Raw genomic sequence first — 20,231 nt, forward strand, 5'->3', positions numbered from 1 at the left:
CCATGCACAAAATACGAAATAATCAATCTAGCCCTCTAGTCAGCGCTTTATGGGAAGCTGTGACCAACGATGACAACTCAAGTTACAATAAATATCTGTTCTCATCTTTAGAACTAACCAATGCGGGTGATTTGTGGGACTTGAGTTTATCACATCCTACATTTTGTCAGGCCATGAATAAAGCAGCAAAAATTCATTCGTTAGTTGATGATAAAAGTATATTTTCGCGGCGAACCCATGCATGGATGACAAACCAAACGTATGTTACATTGCAACCGGCAACTTACCTCCATCTAACCTATCCGGTGTATCTTAAGAAAAAGTAGTGGCCATGCACCTAGGTGATTTACCGTCTCTGTCAGACAAACCACTATGGCGATATAAAGGATCAAAAATGAGCAGACTATGTGATGCCCCAGACGAGGACTTTGTGCATTTGGTCTGAATATGTCCTAAACTGAATAGTGCACGTCAAGCACATTTAAAGCGCTTATTTAATGAGCAAGTGATTTGAACGTGTAGAACAGCCATTATGAGAAGTATGGACTGTACAGACTCCCAGCTAAATTGCAACCTTTTGAAGTTTTTACAATCACATGACAAAGCAGTAAAACAGAATTGTAAGTAGTCTTCAACAGCACAAGGATCCTGTCCAGACTTAAGACTATAAGATATTGATATGATGATAAAACAATAGCAGGATGATGAAATCTAGAACTGCGTAATGTTTTTATGAAAATGGATTATATTTTTTAAAAAGCGGATATTTTTCATATGTATTTAACTTGTATTGTGACGGTTTTTATTAACTAATAACAATAAACAATAAACTGTAAACTGTAATTGCAGTGCCATGCAGCTCAAAATGGGAGGTTCCTCCCTTTGGAATCACAGTTTATTGGGAGGAGAAACGTCATACACCACAGTAAGTCTGAATAACAGTAGAAAGTCAAGGAAATGGTCTGAACTATCCTTTGATTTGATCTCCCTAGCTGACATCTACTAAGTATTCAACAAGACACTCACTCCTCGACACTCACTCCTCTTGTTGACAATACAGATGCAGGTTTGACTTTATATTATCATCCTACTGTGTTTAGTGCCCTGAAGTCTCATTTTACTAAGGCCCAAGAGGATAAAATATGCATCCCCGTCTTAGTATAATAAAGAGTGCTTTCAGGCAAAGTCCATGGTAATCGAGTCTGTCAAAAGGGGAGATCATAAAGGAATACTGGTCGCCCGATCAAATTATAAACAACTGACCTCTAGTGTCAAGCAAAATTGAGTAAAAGCGAATTGGCAAGCTTTAGTTTAGGCATCTAGTCACAACGACTTGCAGAACTTCTACTAATATTTTTCATCTCTGCCCATTGGAATTATCAATACATCCCCAACAATGGGTGAATTGTTTTTCAAACATGTATGCTAATAAAGAATACAGGCTTGGAAACCCATGTGCATCTACCCCGGGAACAGGAACTGCTTATGTGGCCTCCCTGTTGCAGTTTTGCCTTGATTAAACTCCTAGGCCAATTGTGGACACGCCTTCTGGGAAGGCTCTGGGTTCTAACAGTATTCCGTTATATTTGTTTCACTTAGAACCCCTACATCAAATTATATGCTAGCATCTTGGAAATCTTGGTCCCAGAATCTTGGAAAATATCTGAGATCATTCCAATATACAAAAAGGGAGATGGAGGTTCACCAAACAATTATCCGCCCCTCAATCTTTTAGATAACTTGCAGAAGATATTTTTTGCAGCCAGATCCTGTCCATACTACAGGACTGGATGGAAGAGGCAGACAAATTGACACCTTTCCAGGTGGGTTTCCGTTCTAGGGTGAGTATAGTGAATCAACTCTTTTGGTTCAACCTCATAATCTCTAAGTACCTCAGGCCTTCTAGACATCCTCTCTACTGGCCATTGTAGACTTAAGAGTAGCCTCCCACCTGATTGTAAGGCAGCACCTTTGGTCAGCCTTGGCTGGCTTGGGCACTGATACATCTTTGCTCCATAATAATACCACAGCACAGGTAAGGTGGGGTCCCGTGGTGATTAAACTGATTTATTAGTAGTGCCTCGTGGAGTAAGGCAGAGGTGTGCACCTGCTTTTTTCACTCAATATGAATGGTTTTATCTCCTTTTTAGGCAAGTGCATGAATGAGTCTACCAAACTAGCTGGTCGCTGTGCCCCAGAGCATTTATTTGAACATGAAACACTCCTGCTTTCCCACAGGGAAATTATAGCTGAATGGTGAACCCCTCCAGGTAGTAGGTACATTTAGCAACCTGGGAATCAGTATTTACAAGAGTAGGGCATGGAAAGCTCAGTTGGATAAGAGCTAGGGAGTTCTTTTACACTCTGCCTCTGCTATCATTAAGAGGTATATGGCAACCACCCCTAGGTCTGCATCCCCAGCCATGAAGGAATATAGGGCAAAAGATTAGGCAGCAACTTTATATGGTGACGAAGCCTGGAGGCCTTCCAACATCATAGGCCTGATATACAAGGAAAACAACTTTTTGAGATCTTTATTTAGCCTCCCACAGAGGAGACCCATCCTCCCATTATTTTATGACTCAGGACTGGAAATGGTGGATGATCAAACAGTGCTAAAAGTGCTTCTCTTTTGAGTGAATCTGTGGATGATCCCCATGCTCTTGCACTAAAGGTTAGCCTTGGAGGACATCATGTGACATGAAAATGCCCATCTTTTCCCCTGGCTTGAACACGTAAAACTTCATCTGTGTGACCAGGGCCTGATAGACACCTGGAGTAATCCATCTGCAATGGGGGAAGACACAAAGGGTAAAGTCAAAGCGACGTTCTGGGATAGGAAAAACAATATCAACTACCAAAAAGTGAGCACTGGGGGGCTGGTAGATGTTTTCTTGGCTTGTAAAGTTGTTCCTACCAATAAAGCATACATGGACCAGATCCAGCCACCAATGGCGCGTACATTGTATGTCACGTTCAGACCAGGAATACTTCATGTAAATAATTTTACATATAAATGGAAGCACTCCCCACCCATTTCCCTGAATATGACACATGTAAACATACCATTGAGGACGTTGAACACATCCTCCTCTTTTGTCCAGCCGATGCCAGATCCAGGCAGAAATGGCCCAGGATCAAGACTGGTTTGCAAATAACTGGGTCGGAACTAGGGTGGCAAAGTGATCTAAAGAACGATTAAGGATTCAACCCAGATCTGTGACTGAAGGATAGTGCCCAGACGTGGGTCCCTTGCTCACTTTGCCACTAGATTCAAGCTAGCCTGGCTGATGAGGGGGTGTTACCCCAAAACCTGTCCCAGGATACTTGTTTCTGGTCCAGGGAATACCCAGCTTGGCAGTTCGGGCTGGACTGTTCCCTTGAGGCACAGGGTCAAGACTGATTTGCATATGTGCATGTCTGAACTGGGGTGGCGCGGTGAGCAAAATAACAATGGATTAAACCCAGATCTGGGGATGAATGTTTTGTCAATGTGCAACATTCCGTCCATCTTCTTGTGTGTTTTGCTGTTTGCCCTATGTGAGAAGGGTATGCCCAGATGTGGGTCCCGTGCTCACTACACCACTGGAGTCAAGCAATCCTGGCTGAAGAGGGGTGAAACCTCGAAACCGATCCTAGGATGCTTGATTCCGGTCCAGGGAAGACATGGCTTGGCAGGGTCAAGGCTGATTTGCAGATAGCTGGTTCAGAACTGCAGTGGCGAAGTTAGCTAAAGAACAATGATGGATTCAACCTAGATCTGTGACTGGGGGAGAGTGACTGAAAAGTTTCAGCACTCCGTCCATAATCTCTTTGTGTTTGTAACCTCTTCCAAAGGTCATCATCTGCCTTGAAGCAGGCCCACACTCGGCCACTGTACCAAGAACTTTTGACAGCAGATGCAAGGTCTGTACAGAATGAGACAACACTTCTCCAACTATGTAATGTTCACTCTATCAGTTTTAATAAGAAACATAATTCCCTGTACAGACTGTATGAACACCATCCATAGGGGAAACTGATGTGTGTAAAGGGCAACCTGAGCTCACAACCTTCTGGTGGTCGAGCAAAAAATCAGACCTTTTTATTAATGCTTTAAAAGATAACAACATTTTTGAAGAGTACTTTAGGAAAGAACGTGGAGCACAAAGATATCGAAGGACATCAAGGGTTATTGAGTGCATTTATGTACAAACATTGCGAGTGAGTGGTTTTTGCATAATTTATTGTTACTTAACATTGTGTGTCCTGCTTATAGAACATTTTTAGCCTAAGGCAGTATTTTATAACTGCTTTAAAGAAACTGTTAACAAGGCAACAGAGTAAATTTGATGCAGGTAACAGTTTATTTCTCCATCACCATTCACTTTGATCCCCCCTTCATGTACCTGAAGACTAAATATCTCTTTCCTTTCGTGCTTTAACAATGATAACACCCGTGTAATCCATGACGTCATATAAACGCTGCACTTTCCGATCACTAATGTGATGCTCCTGTATGACGTAACCAGCATCTGTGAGGGCATCCCTCAGAAAACCCTCATCGATGCAGAGATGAGGGAACTTCACATCACCAACCATGTAAAACGTTGTATCGAGGGTTACCATCACTATTATGTGTCCTCTGGATTTCAACAGTGATGACAGATTTTTCAAACCGTCGCAGAAGGTCTCCTTATCTTTGGCTAAGAAATCCAAAGAGTGCACCAGGAGCAGACAGTCAGCCTGCGGCAGGGCTGTTGGAGACAATGGGTCCTTTCTGTCGATATCACATTTCCAAATGTGTTTGACTTTTTGTTGTACCATGGTCTGCTTCTCAATCCATGTTTTGCTAAAAAAAACATATATTAAATGATTAACAAGTATTTAATTATTGACAAACAACAGATTTGTAAGATCACTGTTGTTATTCAGTGCAAACAAGGGGGCATGTTTACAAGCCCCTAGTGCCACTGAAGTGTCTCTTTTTCCAACGCTCCAGTGGTGCTCTATGCTAGCCCATATTTACAAGGCCGCGCTAAGCCACTTGCAGATATGGCCCTCTGCAATGCAGTTTTCTTATGCAAAATAGTGGGCATGTGGGCATTTCCAGCAACACCCATGCGGTTTTGATACTGCTCCAGATTTACAAGGGTCTGTAAATCAGCTGTAGTGCCAACATCTACTGCCTTTCATTAGGAGGTGTTAATGTGGTTCAAAAAGAAAGACAGGAATAAAGGAAGAAAGACAAACATAAAAGAAGCAAACAACCAAACAAAGATGGGAAATAACAAAGGAAGGACAGAATGGAAAAAAGGAAGAAAGACAAGAAAGAAAGAAAGAAAGAAAGAAAGAAAGAAAGAAAGAAAGAAAGAAAGAAAGAAAGAAAGAAAGAAAGAAGGAAGGAAAGGATGGAGGGTGGATGGGACAGAAGAAAGGAAGTCAGAAAGAGAATGAAAAGGGCTGAAAGAGAGAAAGATAGAAATGGAGTGCGGAAGAAAGAAAGAAAGAAAGAAAGAAAGAAAGAAAGAAAGAAAGAAAGAAAGAAAGAAAGAAAGAAAGAAAGAAAGAAAGAAAGAAAGAAAGAAAGGAAGGAAGAAAGAAAGGAAGAAAGAAAGGAAGGAAGAAAGAAAGAAAGGAAGGAAGAAAGAAAGGAAGAAAGAAAGAAACAAGGAAAAGGAGGGAGAGACAAGGAAAGAAAGAAAGAAAGAAAGAAAGAAAGAAAGAAAGAAAGAAAGAAAGAAAGAAAGAAAGAAATAAGAGTGAAAGAAAGAAAGAAGGAAAGAAAGAGGGAAAGAAGGAAAGAAAGAAAGAAAGAAAGAAAGAAAGAAAGAAAGAAAGAAAGAAAGAAAGAAAGAAAGAAAGAAAAGAAAGAAAGAAAGAAAGAAAGAAAGAAGGAAAGAAAGAAGGGAAGGGTGAAAGAAAGGAAGAAAAGCAGGCGGGACAAAGTAAACAGGGAAAAGAGGGAGGTAGGAAGGAATGGAAGAAAGAAAGAAAAGAATACACCAACATATGGACAGAAAGAAAGAAGGAAAGAAAGAAAGAAAGAAAGAAGGGCAGGAGGGAGAAAGTAAACAAGGAAAGGAGAGAGGTAGAATGAAATTAAAGAAAGAAGAAAGGGAAGAAAGAAAGGAACAATCAAACATATAAAAACAAAAAAAAGATGTAAGAAAGAAAGAAAGAGAAAAAGGAAGGAAGGAAAGAAAGAAGGAAGGAAAGAAAGAAGAAAGAAAAAAGAAAGAAAGAAAGGAAGGACGAAAGAAAGAAAGAAAGAAAGAAAGAAAGAAAGAAAGAAAGAAAGAAGTAAAAACATGATAACGTAATAGAGAACGGTTTCAAATGGAAACAATCTGATATGTTGTCAAATAGCAGTAGAAAAACAAAACTCTCCAAAAGGAATTTACAACAGCATTGGCAGGAGATGGGATCTGACAAAGATGGAATGTGCATCTGAAGCATCCAGCTATCACATCAGGCTCTAAACAAAAAGGCAACGCTAAAGTAATCATACATTACACTGGCAATAAAGGGAACTATGTTATGTGTGGAAGTGATCCCTGTAAGAAAGCAAAATGCAGTCACTCAAAGTGAAGTTATCCAGTTGGTGACCCAATGCTTCAAGCAGTATGCTGAGAGCGCAGAATCAGAATGTGAATGACACAACAGACCGAAGGATAAAGAGAGGTGGCTGAAAGCCACTATATTGGAGCATATCATACATATTTTAGTGCCATCAAAAGGTCTTGGCATACACTAGACCTCATAAAGAAATAGAAAGAGGAATAGCTAAAACGAATGAAAATCTGACTAACAAACTATGCCGTAGAAGCATCTATTGAGGAAATTAAAATTAAAACAATTAAAATGGAAGGAAGTAAACCTCAAATAAAGCTAAATAAAGCTAAAATAATTATTAAACAAAGCAATCTTGTGATGAACTACAATAATAAAAATAAATAATGATGGTGTTTCATGGGTCTGGAGCCCCAAATACAAGACAAGCAATGAGTGTGTAACATTGGCAGGTAATGCCTACATCGAGGCTGTTCTGTGAACAGATGAGCTCCAAGGCAAGGGGCATCATCAGGTAAAAGCATAGAACTGAACTGATTCCAACCCTCAAATCAAAGTAAACCAAAGATAAAATCCACTGCAGGTGGGCTTTAGCAGCTGGATCACAGTGCCAGAGAAGGAGGAACCCAGTGCAGGTGGACTTAAGCAGCTGACTCACAGTGCCAGCAATGACGGGACCCACTACAGGTGGATTTCAGCAGCTGGCATGCAGTGACACCACCTGTTCACAAACAGTAACAAGTGCAGGAAAACCCATAATCCAATGAGAACAGGTGTAGCATGTGAACCGGATGACCCTCCTCACCAGTAGACTTGAGTGCTCTCCTATGGAGTAACATATTTCATAAAAACATCCAGAGGGTCAGCCATGAGGGTCCAGTGCAAGAATCATCCCAGGTCCATCAGACATGTGGAAAGAAAAGCTGTGTGGCCCAGTCGTAGTGTATGATGAACCTTCCACCATTTCATGACACAAGGATTGCCCAGTACCGCTGACTGGTAGAAGGTGCCTCAAATGCACTGTAGTACTCCCAAGTCTGTTACACAGAATATTTAACAACATCAAAACCAACCTGGTTCACACAGAGTAGGATTCATACCTGCTGCCCTGGAGTTCACAAAACAACTTTATCACGTGACTACAATCCACTGCATCAGGTTCATTCTTCAGCCATTTCTGTAGCTCTTCCATGGACTTGTCATTCAAGCAGGCGAAGGTGATCTCAGAGAAATACTCACAGGCTGGGATGGTGAAATGGATGAGGGGGCTGATCGAAACTTGAATTAGAGAGCCCCCTTCCACAGCACCTGTGCAGAGAAAGATCCACACTTCAATGTACTGCACAGCTATCAATGGCTGTAGGGCTTATCCTTCATCCCGGATCTGCACACATCCCCTCTTGGGTGGCCAAACCCCACTGCGCACAATACCATGTGCTAGCTATATAGATATTTATGAATAAAAGGACATTTTACCAAATATCTTTATCTATTGATTTGCATTCTGCTTCTTACTAACAGTCCATAGCATAAGGCAGTGGGCATTTTACTGGCACACAAAGATAGTGCCACTTAAAAAAGAAATTGTTAAAAATACTGTGCAGTGCACTCGACTTCCCCTGTGATTATTAGTATCTATACATAACATGTTCTCTTCTCAAGTTTTCTATAGTATACAACACATTTATTGAAAGTTGACATTTTGATTCATCAACATATATCAGCATTTGGCATATTTACTTATCCTATAGAAAACAAGCACAGTTCATTAGTGTATCAAAAGTGGAAATGACATTTTTTTTATGAAGCCACACCCCCTCAACTTTGTGAAGGACCCTTGAAGTGAGTGCCTCCAATGCGAGAGTGACATCCTGTAACAACTTGAATTATTCCAGCTTTGTGACAGGCTTGTTAAGCAGTTGCTTCTGTCTTGAGAGGGACATCCAGTAAAGTTCTGAAGGGCTGCTGCCTTGTTAAAGACTTCAAGCTATTGCTTCTGACTCAAGAAAGAGATCTAGCAATTACGTGAAGTACTATAGCTGCTCTAAAAGGCCAGAGCAATTGGCTGTGCCATTGCTTGTTGTTAAAGGTATTCATAAACTTTCAAGTTTACATGTGCAGCATAATGGGGTTATCAGCACAAGGCAGTTGCACTCTAACAGTAATTCCAGGTTAAATGTCCACAGTAGTAATCATCACAAGCTGTTGTCGAGAACACAGGGTCAGATGTAGCAGCAGATTGGTACAAGGATCAGACAAAGGATACCAATACCTATGATATATCAGCTTTCATAGGGTCCACAGACCCTCGACCTGAGTTCCCCCCCTTCTGTCTGTAAGGGACATCACACAAGATGATGTGGTTTAGACTATTCTCCTGCCTCCAGCCACAGCTTGCCCTCTGTCCAATAGCAGACAGTCTTACCTTTTTCTATGGATAGTGCAATAGGTAGTCGGGATCCACATTTTACCAACCTAATTGCCCAATAACGAGATGCAACCAAACCCTTCCAAATCACAACAATTCGGAGTTTGAAGACCATATGTCCAAAACCAAATATAAGGGCATACCCTTTTAGGTCTCACTACAGACAGTGCCTACAAGTCAGCTGGAAAGGCACCTTCAACATGATGTGGTGAGGCCAAAGGTAACACCAGCTGTGGAAGTGGCAGCTGAGCCTGAAATTTATGAGCTTGAGTTTGAACTTGATGAGCTAACGTGTTGCTCACTTATCACTGAATTAAGTGGCTCTTGGGGGATGAAGGATTAGAAGGTATGGGAGCATACACCCTCAGATTGTATTTGCTCGCTGTCAGCACACAGCACCACCTCTTCCTCTCACCTTCTCCAATGACATCCACATGTGCAGGGACCCACCACTCACCACTGCACTGTGTTCACTCAAATTAATACTACTTCTCTACTTAGAGTCTATTATCTCACACACCATCTCCACTCACATGTAACCCACCCTTTAACCCCACACTCTTCTCACTTATGGACAGTTGGCCCTGCACTCCCTCACATTAGCCCCATTCAGCAATGCCCTACCAATCATCTCACTATCTTTAATGATATGTTACCAGCACTCTTCACCCAGCCTATCCCCACTCACAACAGCTCAGTGATATGATTAGACGTACACTAACTAATCTCACACTGTTTCCACCAAGAGATGATCCATTCCTATCACACTGACGCTATCCCCACTAATACTATACCCACTTAGAGCCACTAAGTACTCTCACACACACAATATCCACTCATACTATTGCCAATCAGAAACATTAATTCCTATCACATGCACACTATCCACACTCAGAGCCGTTCACTTCTATCACGGGCACACTATCCCCAATCACATAATCCCCACTCGAAGCTGCTCAGTCCTAATGCACGCAGAGTATCTCCACTGGGAAACTCTCATCCCTACTCTGAACTGCTCAATCCGATCACATGCACGCTATCCCTACTCAAGCTATCACCACTCAGAGCCTCTCAGTTTTATCAGATGCACACTATCCTTGTGGTAGCCAGAACCCAAATAATTTACTGAACTCCTAATTTATCTCTGGTGATTCAGACCCAGCATCCTTGCTCTAGCATTAAGATACTACAACCTCCACAACATTAGGCCCAACAAATAGCAGAGTAAATTTAGATAGCGATTGAGTTCTAGAGCAAGGGTAAGTTAAGGAGTGCAAAAAATATAGAATAGGCAATACGAATTAAATTCAATGTTAGCTATGAAGGCACAGATACAGAAATCCAAAACCAAAAACCAGAATAGTCAGGGTCAAATACAGAACACTAACATCATTTCTAAAAGGGAAATTTAAAGGTTTGTGAGTAAAATAAAAATCTTGCTCAAATGGACAGAATTCCATGAGCAAAAATAATGAGTCCTTCTTCTGAGTATTCCACAGGTCCAGATGTTCACTGGTGAGTTGGATCTTAGGGTCCACTATTTAAAGATGGTACACACTTTGAAGTTGGAGAAGCTTTCTGAGTCCTCCCCAATAGAGGTGTCTGGACTTCCCTGCCCTGGTCCCAGCTTATCTGGAACAACTTTCTAAAAGTGTCATTTTCAGAATTGTGATTCAAAATCCAACTTTACCACTAAAGAGAGTTTTAAATTATAATTGGTTAGACAGCAAACGTGATATCCTTCCTGCTCCCAATTGAAAGGTATCATTTATTAAATGTAATAGACTAACCCAATGTTAACCTATGGGAAGGATAGGACTTACAATAGTGATAAACTAATTAGAGAGTTTTTCTCTACCAGGACATGTAAAATTTAAAAGTACATGTTCAACTTTTCAAATGCAATGCACCCTGAGCTATGGACTGTTTAGGGCCTACACCAGGGTTGACTTTTATGGATTAAACATTAAGGTTTATGTCTGGCACTATCCCCGATTGTGATATATAACTATTGGTACCACACATTTTTAGGGTGCTGTACGCATGGTCACCATTGATACCTCCTTGAGGCTGCAACCACCACCAAAAAAGTGTAGGTAGCTCAAATTTCGGTCCTGAAGAATTGCCAATTAATGAATTACCAGGCAAGAAACCCTTTTAGCACATTAACTCATACACTTAAAGGTCAGATATGTGCGTTTCACTTTGGTTTTAATCAGGATAGTGATCACCTATTCCTGTTTTATCTCACTCATTTCACACCTCACACGCACCTACACTAGTTAGTAGCAGGAACCCCTTACACACCTCACTCATCGGCATTGGAAAAAAAGATCTCTGTTAAGAAGCCCCCATTTGGGTGCCTGATCGGGCATTGCACCGCCGGCCCGATAAGGAGCAAGACCCGATGATGAAGCAAGACACCCGCTTGTTGGGTGTGTGAGGGTCTCCTTTCCACAAGGAGTGATTTTCTCTCCTGCGTACTTCAACACCTTCACCTTGGCACCTTTTTGTTTTTCTACCACACCCTGCGACACCACTAGGAACTGCATACCTATTATGTTTCACTGGCACTATCCGCGAGCATATCTACTCAGTCATATCACACACACACTATTCCTACTAACACTATCCCCACTCAGAGCCAGTTAGTCTTATCACAAGCACACTTTCCCCAATTACACTAGCTTTACTCAGAGCAGCTCATTCCTATCACATGCACACTGTCCCCACTCAGAGCTGCTCAGTCTTATCACACTCACTATCCCCACTCACACTATCCTCATTCACAGCTACTCAGGCATATTACATGCCCACTAACCACACTAACACTGTCCCCATGCAGAGCTACTTCGTCTTATCACATGCATACTAATCCTACTTACATTATCCCCACTCATATTATCCCCACTCAAAGCCACTCAGTCTTATCACACACGGTCACACACTATCCCCACTCACACTATCCCCACTGAGATCCAATCATTCCTAGCAAACGCACACTATCCCCACTTACACTAACCCTACTCAGAGCTGCTCACTCCTATCACACACACACTATCATAACTCAAACTATTTCTACTTAGAGCAGCTCATTCCTATCACAAGCACACTATCCCTAATCACATGTGTTTTTTTGCCTCAACTCAAAATATACTAGCAAATAACACATCTTGTTCATTCACGTGTTTAACCATTCATGTACGCACTCATACTGCTATCATTCATCCATTAAATATCCATTCACTCAATCACTCCTTGATTCATCCATGCACTGTTATGTATTCACAGTTCCCCTTCACTGGATAAAAATCCCATTCCTGGAGACATTGCCAATACTTGTTTGGTAAATTCAATATTACGTGGAAGGCCTGTCAGTCACACCCATAGCATTTCTCCGATGTAAACATTATGCCAATGACTTTTCTGGACAGCTGTGATGAGGGGGCTTAAAGTAATTCCATTCTAGGACTGCAGCTGTTCCCGTTCTCTCTGCCTAAAGACACTGGAGTCTATTAAAAGATGCCACAAAGGCATAGATCCTCATGGTGGTGAGCAGGAGCTTGGCTCCTGGTATCGGTCTACCCTGCCCATGCCTAGCTCTGGCCATGGGGACTACAGCTGTTACAGTGCATTAGCACATGGCTTGATCCTGCTCCTCGCTCTCTCCCAGAGAGTGTGCAGCTACACTTTTCTCCCCCTCATGTGTGTCTAACCTTCCTCCCTCTTTTCACTGTCTCTCCTGTTGCTTCCAATGTTCCCTGAAACTGGACTCCCTAGCACAGATCACCACATTACCCACTAGGATCGCACTTCCCTTGTGGTTTCTCTCTCTGCGGCTTATGGTAGAGCACCTGGTGGTTTCTTTGCTCATGTGGAAAACACAGCAATATGGTGCAAATGGATTAAGTCACTGTCACTTTATTGTTAAGTGAGAAGTTTTCTAAGAGCTGTTGGACCACCCACTGGACTTCTGACCCAGCATTACTTTCGGTTTGGCTGCTGGCAGCTTTTGCCTTCGGAAGGACTTTATGTTAGAACTCAACACAGTGAGAAGGAGAAGTAGGGAGACCGGTATGTATTCACAAGAAATGAGCATTGGGCCTGTAATCAGAATAGGATGGTGGGAGGCCTGAAATCAGAAGCATTAGGGAAAAAGAGACTTGAAGTCAAGAGCAGCTTGAGGAAATGAGTGAGGGGTTTCCTCACTCACTACTGTGGCTGGGGAGATTCGGCCTTCAGATGTCATTTATGCATGTGCCCATCTTCATTATGTAGGTGTGTTAAACAATTAATGATTGACATATTTTATCCATCATTAATCTGGGTGAAAATTAAAAGCTCTGTGTTATTTGCTCACTGACTTGTTTTCCCGTGGTGACTCAGGATTACAGTCCTGATAATGAAGATGAAACATTACCCTATGAATAAAGCAAGCGATTATGGTTGCTTACTGTGTTGTTGTGTATATTTGTGTAGTGCTGTATCACACAAGAGGGTATGCTGGTGATGAGCACATCTAGGAGTTAATAGGACTACAAAAAAAACAGGTCTTCAGCTTCTTGAGGAATTCAGGAAGTGAGACGGATGCTCTTATGCGTAGTGACAGGTCAATTCACTCATTAGAGAAACACAGGTGAAGGCTCGACTGCAGGATCTGTTATTCTGTGGGCATGGGATGTGAGCGGGTAAGAGTCCAAAGAAGCTGAGGTGTCTGGAAGGTTTCTTAGAGCAGATGGAATTGCTGAGGTACGCTCGGCCAGTGTTCTGTAGAGTTATGAAAGTATGAGTGAGGAGTTTGAATAGTGCTCATTTGTGAATGGGGAGCCAGTGAAGCTCTCTCAGGTGTGGTGTGAGGGCAGTGTAAGAGGTTGAGAGAAGGTTTAAAGTGTGTTACCTGGCCCTTAGAGACATTGACGTTTTTTCACTAACGTAGCATCAGCTTGTTGCAGCTTGATTGCTGCTTTGTGCATGTTACTACACGTCTTTATTTTTTACACTATTTTCAAAGACTGCTTTCACATGAGAACACATCACTCTGTTTGCACTGTGGATGTTCCTGGGATTTTGACTGAACATTATGTGCAAGGTCAAGCAACAATGCCCCTCGGTATTTTGTTCTGGCCAGTCATTGGCCCTTCGACAAAACATATCGATGCAGCTGTTGTTTGGACAGCGTGCTTGGGTTTCTAGTGGGGTGCATGAATAGGTAACATACACTTATAGAGGGACCTTTCCAGGAAGAAGAGCCCCCATGGTGTAAATCTATCATCTGTAGGCTAAGGTATGGAATCTGTTGACAAAGCCCAGAGATCATCTATTATATAATAATACTTCTTCATAGCAAGGGGAGGGAGGTTAGGCATGGTAGTCCTTTCTCCTTTGTCTTTTTATGATGACATCTCCCTTAATTATTTATGGACTGACTGCTGTGCTGACAATATTTGTACTATGCATTTCCCTGCTTGTTGTGGCACGTATACTGCATGTTAGGGCACATTCATTAAAATAAATAATTTAAACTGTTTAATGTCACCGTCAGATCTTATTGTGGATGAGTACAAGGGACTGAGTGAAAAGGTGTGTCGATTCCTGAGAGATCTGGGAGTGTTGTGTGTTGGGGTGTCTAATCATTTGTTGCTCTGTGGGTGAGTAGGAGAGCATGTGTGACATTATAGCCAGTCAGTCCTGGGTTTGTGGGTACTAAGGTGGTGGGAAGACTCAGTCCCTATACACCAAGGTCCCATTTCCTGCAGATAGTTCTGAATTTGTGCAGAATCCCTGCAGCAACTGATTCTGGCCATCAAGCTCTGAATGGTCTGCAGCCTTTTGGTGAGTTTTTTTTCCGGGCTTAGCCATAGAGGGTTTTCATTTCATCCAGCTTGCTAGTGACCAAAGTGTGCATGACAGTTTTCTGACTGCTGATTGGGAGGCATTTGAAAGTCTTCCTCAGCCTCTTCAGAGTATGGCAGCATGCAGCTGTGGCTGCCTTGACTTAGGGGGAAGGGGTGTTGGTCCAAGCTCCGTTGACTACCAGGTACAGTCCAAAGGTGAGGTGCTATTCCCGATGTTTACAATTTCGGTCTGATCGGTCCTCATATTTAGAAGATGATCTTCATCCAGTAGACAATTTCAGTCATGCAGGAATTGAACTTGATCTGGATACTGGACCTCTTGTCCATGAGGGGGGGCATAAGCTGTGGTTCATCAGCATAAGAAAAGATGTTGATATCATGCGAGCTAATGGTGCTGGCCAGAGGGATCATGTTTGAGTTGAAGAGGGTCTATCTCAGGGAGCATACTTGCAGAAGAATGCAGATGAAGTCCAGGGCACCCAAAGTCTATGGTGCCAGGCTGACTGACTAGATTCTCCCTGACAGATAGGAGCAAATACATTGGAGGGCTTGCCCTTCGATTTCAATGTCATGTAGGCAGTGGATGAGAATGGGGTCGGAGACAGTGTCAATTGCTACAGAGGTCCAAGAGAATGAGGTACAGCTTGTCTCCTCTGTCTCGAGTCATGCAGATGTCATATGTGGCAGAAATTAGGGTAGTTTATATAGTTTGGTTGGGTCTGAACCCACACTAAGTAGTGTTGAGGTGTTGTTGGTCCTTAAGGTATTTAGTGAGGTGTCTGTTAATGGTTTGCTCTAAGACCTTGGCCGGGAATGATAATAGGAGGATCAGCCTGTAGTTGGCGAGTGTTGAATGATCTGCATAGGGTTTCTTCGGCAATGGGAGCATTTGGGTAGGTGGCCAAAGAAGTCATAACTGCATGCACGCAACCACCTTGACACTGCACGCAATGGTAGGTAATAAGTAAAGGGTCACTTGTGCACATGGGCTGAATTACTGTGTGACCACAAGAGGATGCTAGCCTAGACTTTTGTGCGAAGCACAGCGAGACCACCACATTGGAGATGAGTACATAGTGTCCTATACATCCACCAGCCGTCCTCAAAAAGACGAATACACACAGCACCTTCTCCAGCATGGTGAGACGCAAAATGCTGTGCTGGTAGTGATAGTGAACTCACCACAACACGACTGCAAAGCATTCACACAGGCATGTTTAAGGCAGACAGACAAGCCTATCTCACACAACTCACAGCCTGCCTCATGCTGCTCCTACTAACCATCTCCGAGCAAGATAAAAAATATCCTTTAGGTGTAGAGTGGAGCACCCAGTTGAGTTTTTCGAAAGAAAACTTACTTACCAGCCACTACTAGACCCATCATAGAGCTATAGGAGACCAAGAAGATATGAATGTTCCATCAGAGGTTGCCCCAGTGCATTGCCGTGTCCGGCCTAGCATCCAATCAAGCCATCAACTGAATGACTCTGGAAAAAGGGCTCAGTTTTATCCATTACACCAGCTTGGTAGTGGTGCTAACCCACTCCCACCACACAAGCAAGCAGAAAGATCCAGTAACTGGGTCACTCAGGATGCATAATCGGATAGCACTGCTCAACTACAATTCTAAAGTCACCAAGGAAACAGATGGAGAAGTGAAAATGTCCCCACAGCTACACTACACAGGTGACAATATCTTTACATTATTTTTCAGTTTCCTGAACACAAAAGGTGAACAGCAGTACGAAAAGGGCATCACAGCCCTGAAAGCTCAAAGATTAACCTAGACAGCATGCCAACAGAGACGGGGCTATTAACGACTTCTATGCAAGACTTTGTGAATTAACAAACACCTTCATAGACAACAACACAAATAACTCAATGCAAGTGCAACCCTTCCATAGCTGTAGATTAGCAGTCATACGTTAATGTTTTCTCTAGAAGTTTCCCGGCCTCACTCATGCGCGCAGTTATAGATGTGTAAAGTACACATGGGAAAGTGGGAATAAGAAAACATGTTTGCTAGTGTGCTTCATGAGTGACCTCTAACTTTTACACCCATGCATAAAACATAAAGAGTTAAGAATTGGTGAGGCAGGTGTAAATTATACTCCTGCTTAAATGTAACTTGCATGTGTCATAGTTTGTAACCATTTTCAAACACAGGACATGTTGCTTTGACATAAATAAAACATTCAATAAAAATGTATGTTTATCACCTGGCCATCTAGGAAAGCATTTTAATAAACAGTGCTTCGATGACTGCAGAGAGGAACATGGGTTCACTGTTTCATGATAACAGGTGTGTAAACAATGCACGCTGGATATACACGCTCCTTCAGTGTTTCAGCGCAGGTGAATAAACGCAAAGAGAAGGGGGTGGGACGTGAATTTACATGGACTCCAATATCAGACCACACTTGTAACCCAAGGGTCAGGAGATTCTTAACTGTTCAGACCAGAACACATCACTTTCCCTATTCATTTGTGGAGTTAAGTACTGACACAGCAGCCTAGACTTTCCCATTGTTGTGGGTACAACACAAATTCTTTATAAAGAGACACTTACACTTTTCCCATCAACTGAAGTGTGTGCATTGGCATGATACATTCTGCATACAAATTACAGAGCACAATGAATTAATTAAAAAGTGTATTATTTTATTCACATGCATCTCGAAGAATGCTTCAATGCCCTAAAGCTTAAATAGCCGAGATCTGAAAGATGTTTTCCTAAATTCGATAGCTAAATGAAATAATCTGAAATATAAAACAGAATTACTCAATCGAAACAATTATCTTCCTCAATACTGTTCTTGTAAATGGATCAATATTGAGTCTATTAACTGTGGATGATTTGGGGCACAGCCAACTAAATGTGAGGCATGAACCACACATTATGTGGTGAGATGTGACACAGATAGTACTCACATGATGATAAGATCCTCAGGTAAGCGGGGAACAGTTCATTAATAGAATCTTCCACATAGTCACAGTCTGGTCCAAAGTACCTCTGGATCAACTTTCGTGGATCAAAGAACTTTTCGTACATTTCCTTCAGACTCATGCCAGAGGCCATGCTCTCCGCTGTGCTGCTCTCCGCTGTGCTGCTCTCCGCTGTGCTGCTCTCCTCCTTTCAGGGCTCCTTGTCTGCGTTCACACAATATCTGCAGAAAATCTACATTGTAAATTATATCTGCTAGAAATCTACATTGCAAATTATATCTGCTAGAAATCTACATTGTAAATATCTACAAGAAATTTACATTTTAAATAAAGAGTTCTAGAAGTCCACATTGTAAATGATGTCTACTAGAAATCTACATTGTAAATTATATCTACCTGAAATCTACATTGTAAAGGATATCTACTAGAAATCTACATTGTAAATATCTTCAAGAAATTTACATTTTAAATAAAGAGTTCTAGAAGTCTGCATTGTAAATGATATCTGCTACAAATCTACACAAATACAGAGGGCTTGATTCACAAAGTTAAACTTAGACAAGAAGTCTAAGTTTACAACTTTCGGGTGAGTAGCATCTGAACGTACGCACTTAGATCTAAATCGCCGCAGAGGAAGTTTGTTTTCTTCCTGACACACATGAGGCAGTTTCTGCCATCCCACCTGCCAGCTCCAGCTGAAAACCTTTAAATGTGTTTGGCGTTTGCTCCTTGCCATATGAGAAAAAGGAGGAGGAGTAGAGTACAGAGGATTTTAGTCAAAGATAACCAGATGTCAGGGCCAGATACCGTTTTCCCCCTGATGTTGCCCTCGAGATGGTTATGAGTGGGAGCATTCCTTCCCTCCAGGACCTTCTGGCCACCTTGGTGGTCAATAACTCCTCGGTCCTTTTGCTCGGCGATTTTAACTTCTGGCCAGGCGATATTAGGGAAGACCCTGTCTCTAAAGATTTTTCTGCCACCCTTCATTGCCTCAACTTTACACCCTATGTCACAGCTCCCACCCATGTTCGGGGCCACACCTTAGACCAAATCTGGTCTACCTGTTCTAATATTTCTTCTCTCCTTATTTCCCCCTGTGTTTGGTCGGATCATTTTAATATCTCGTTTTCTATTTTACTGGGCATGGCTGCTAAGCCCTCCCTTCCTAAAAATCTTTTAGCCCGTAACTGGAACTCGATTGATCTCGACGCCCTCATGCTCACTTTGGCCTCTTCTGTTCCGGCTCTTAACGATCTCTCTCTTGATTTCCAAGCTGAGACCGTTCGCACTTGGCTCGCTTCTGCTTGCGACCTAGTTGCTCCGTTCAGAAAGGTCAAAACGGTCCGCCCCCACGACGCTCATAAATGGTTCTCTCCTGAGCTTAAAGCGCTCAAACTCGATCTCAGGCGGTCGGAACGCCTTTGGAGACGCAACTACAGTCCTTCTCGACGCGTCAAATACAAATCACTTCTCACGAAATACAAAAGAGCGATCACTGCTGCCAAAACCTCTTACTTTACTGGGAGAGTGGCTTTGGCTGCCAATAAACCTCGGGAAATATTTTCCCTGGTTCACGCCCTAGCCACTTCCGATCGCTCTACCCCCGGCCCCGTTCCCTCACAAACCCTTTGTTCCTCACTCAATGATTTTTTCATTGACAAATTCCTGAAGATCAAAGCCAACATCCCCTCTGTCCCCCAACCTTGCCTGCTCTCTTCTCCCCCCCCTCCTCTCTCTTCTTTTGTCTCCTTTCCTCCTATTTCTCCTGAATTATTTTCTAAACTCCTGGCCAAAGTCAGGTCAGGTTCTCCTGCCGATTGTGCGTCAGCCCGCATTCTCAACATTCTACTCACCAGCTGCCCTGTTCCCCCTCTTACTCTTCTCAATTCTTCTTTGGCTTTGGGTTCTGTCCCTTCCACTTTCAAATCTGCTATTGTCCTTCCTATCCTTAAAAAAACTGGTTTGGATCCCTCTCTTCTTTCCAACTTTCGCCCCATTTCCCTTCTCCCATATCTTGGTAAAATTCTTGAAGCACATGTCACCTCCTGTCTCTCTTCTTATGTCGAGCAGAATGGCCTGCTGGCATCTCACCAGGCCGGATTCCGTCCGGGGCCATTCCACGGAGGTGGTGGTCCTCGCGGTCCTGGATGAGCTTAAGGGGAAAGCTGATCTCAAACTCCCCCAAGTCTTGGTCCTCCTCGATTTGTCCGCTGCATTTGACACGGTCGACCACTCCATCCTTCTCGACCGTGTCAGATCAGCTGGTATTCGGGGTGTGGCCTTCTCCTGGATTGCGTCCTTTCTTCAGGACAGGTCCCAGGCGGTCCATCTCTCTGGCTTTTCGGCCCCTTCCCGCCCGGTTACCTGTGGTGTTCCCCAAGGCTCCTCTCTTTCCCCCCTACTCTTCAATCTTTACATCCAACCCCTCATCACTTCCCTTCTTGAGCAGG

The 20,231-nt window shown here is 42.7% G+C and overlaps 1 protein-coding gene across 1 annotated transcript; it reads right to left on the reverse strand.

Moving 5' to 3' along the window:
* Positions 1-4,208: 4,208 nt before the first annotated feature.
* LOC146829786 (nicotinamide N-methyltransferase-like) lies at positions 4,209-18,004 on the reverse strand. The gene is made up of 3 exons (XM_085606730.1): positions 17,767-18,004; positions 7,653-7,860; positions 4,209-4,831 (listed from the first exon to the last, which is right to left on the reverse strand). Exons 1-3 carry the CDS (start codon positions 17,912-17,914, stop codon positions 4,396-4,398), a joined length of 792 nt encoding a protein of 263 aa, XP_085462856.1. The 5' UTR covers positions 17,915-18,004; the 3' UTR covers positions 4,209-4,395.
* Positions 18,005-20,231: the final 2,227 nt, after the last annotated feature.

This window comes from Triturus cristatus, chromosome 5_2 (assembly GCF_964204655.1).
Source record: "Triturus cristatus chromosome 5_2, aTriCri1.1, whole genome shotgun sequence".
Taxonomy (NCBI): Eukaryota; Metazoa; Chordata; class Amphibia; order Caudata; family Salamandridae; genus Triturus; species Triturus cristatus.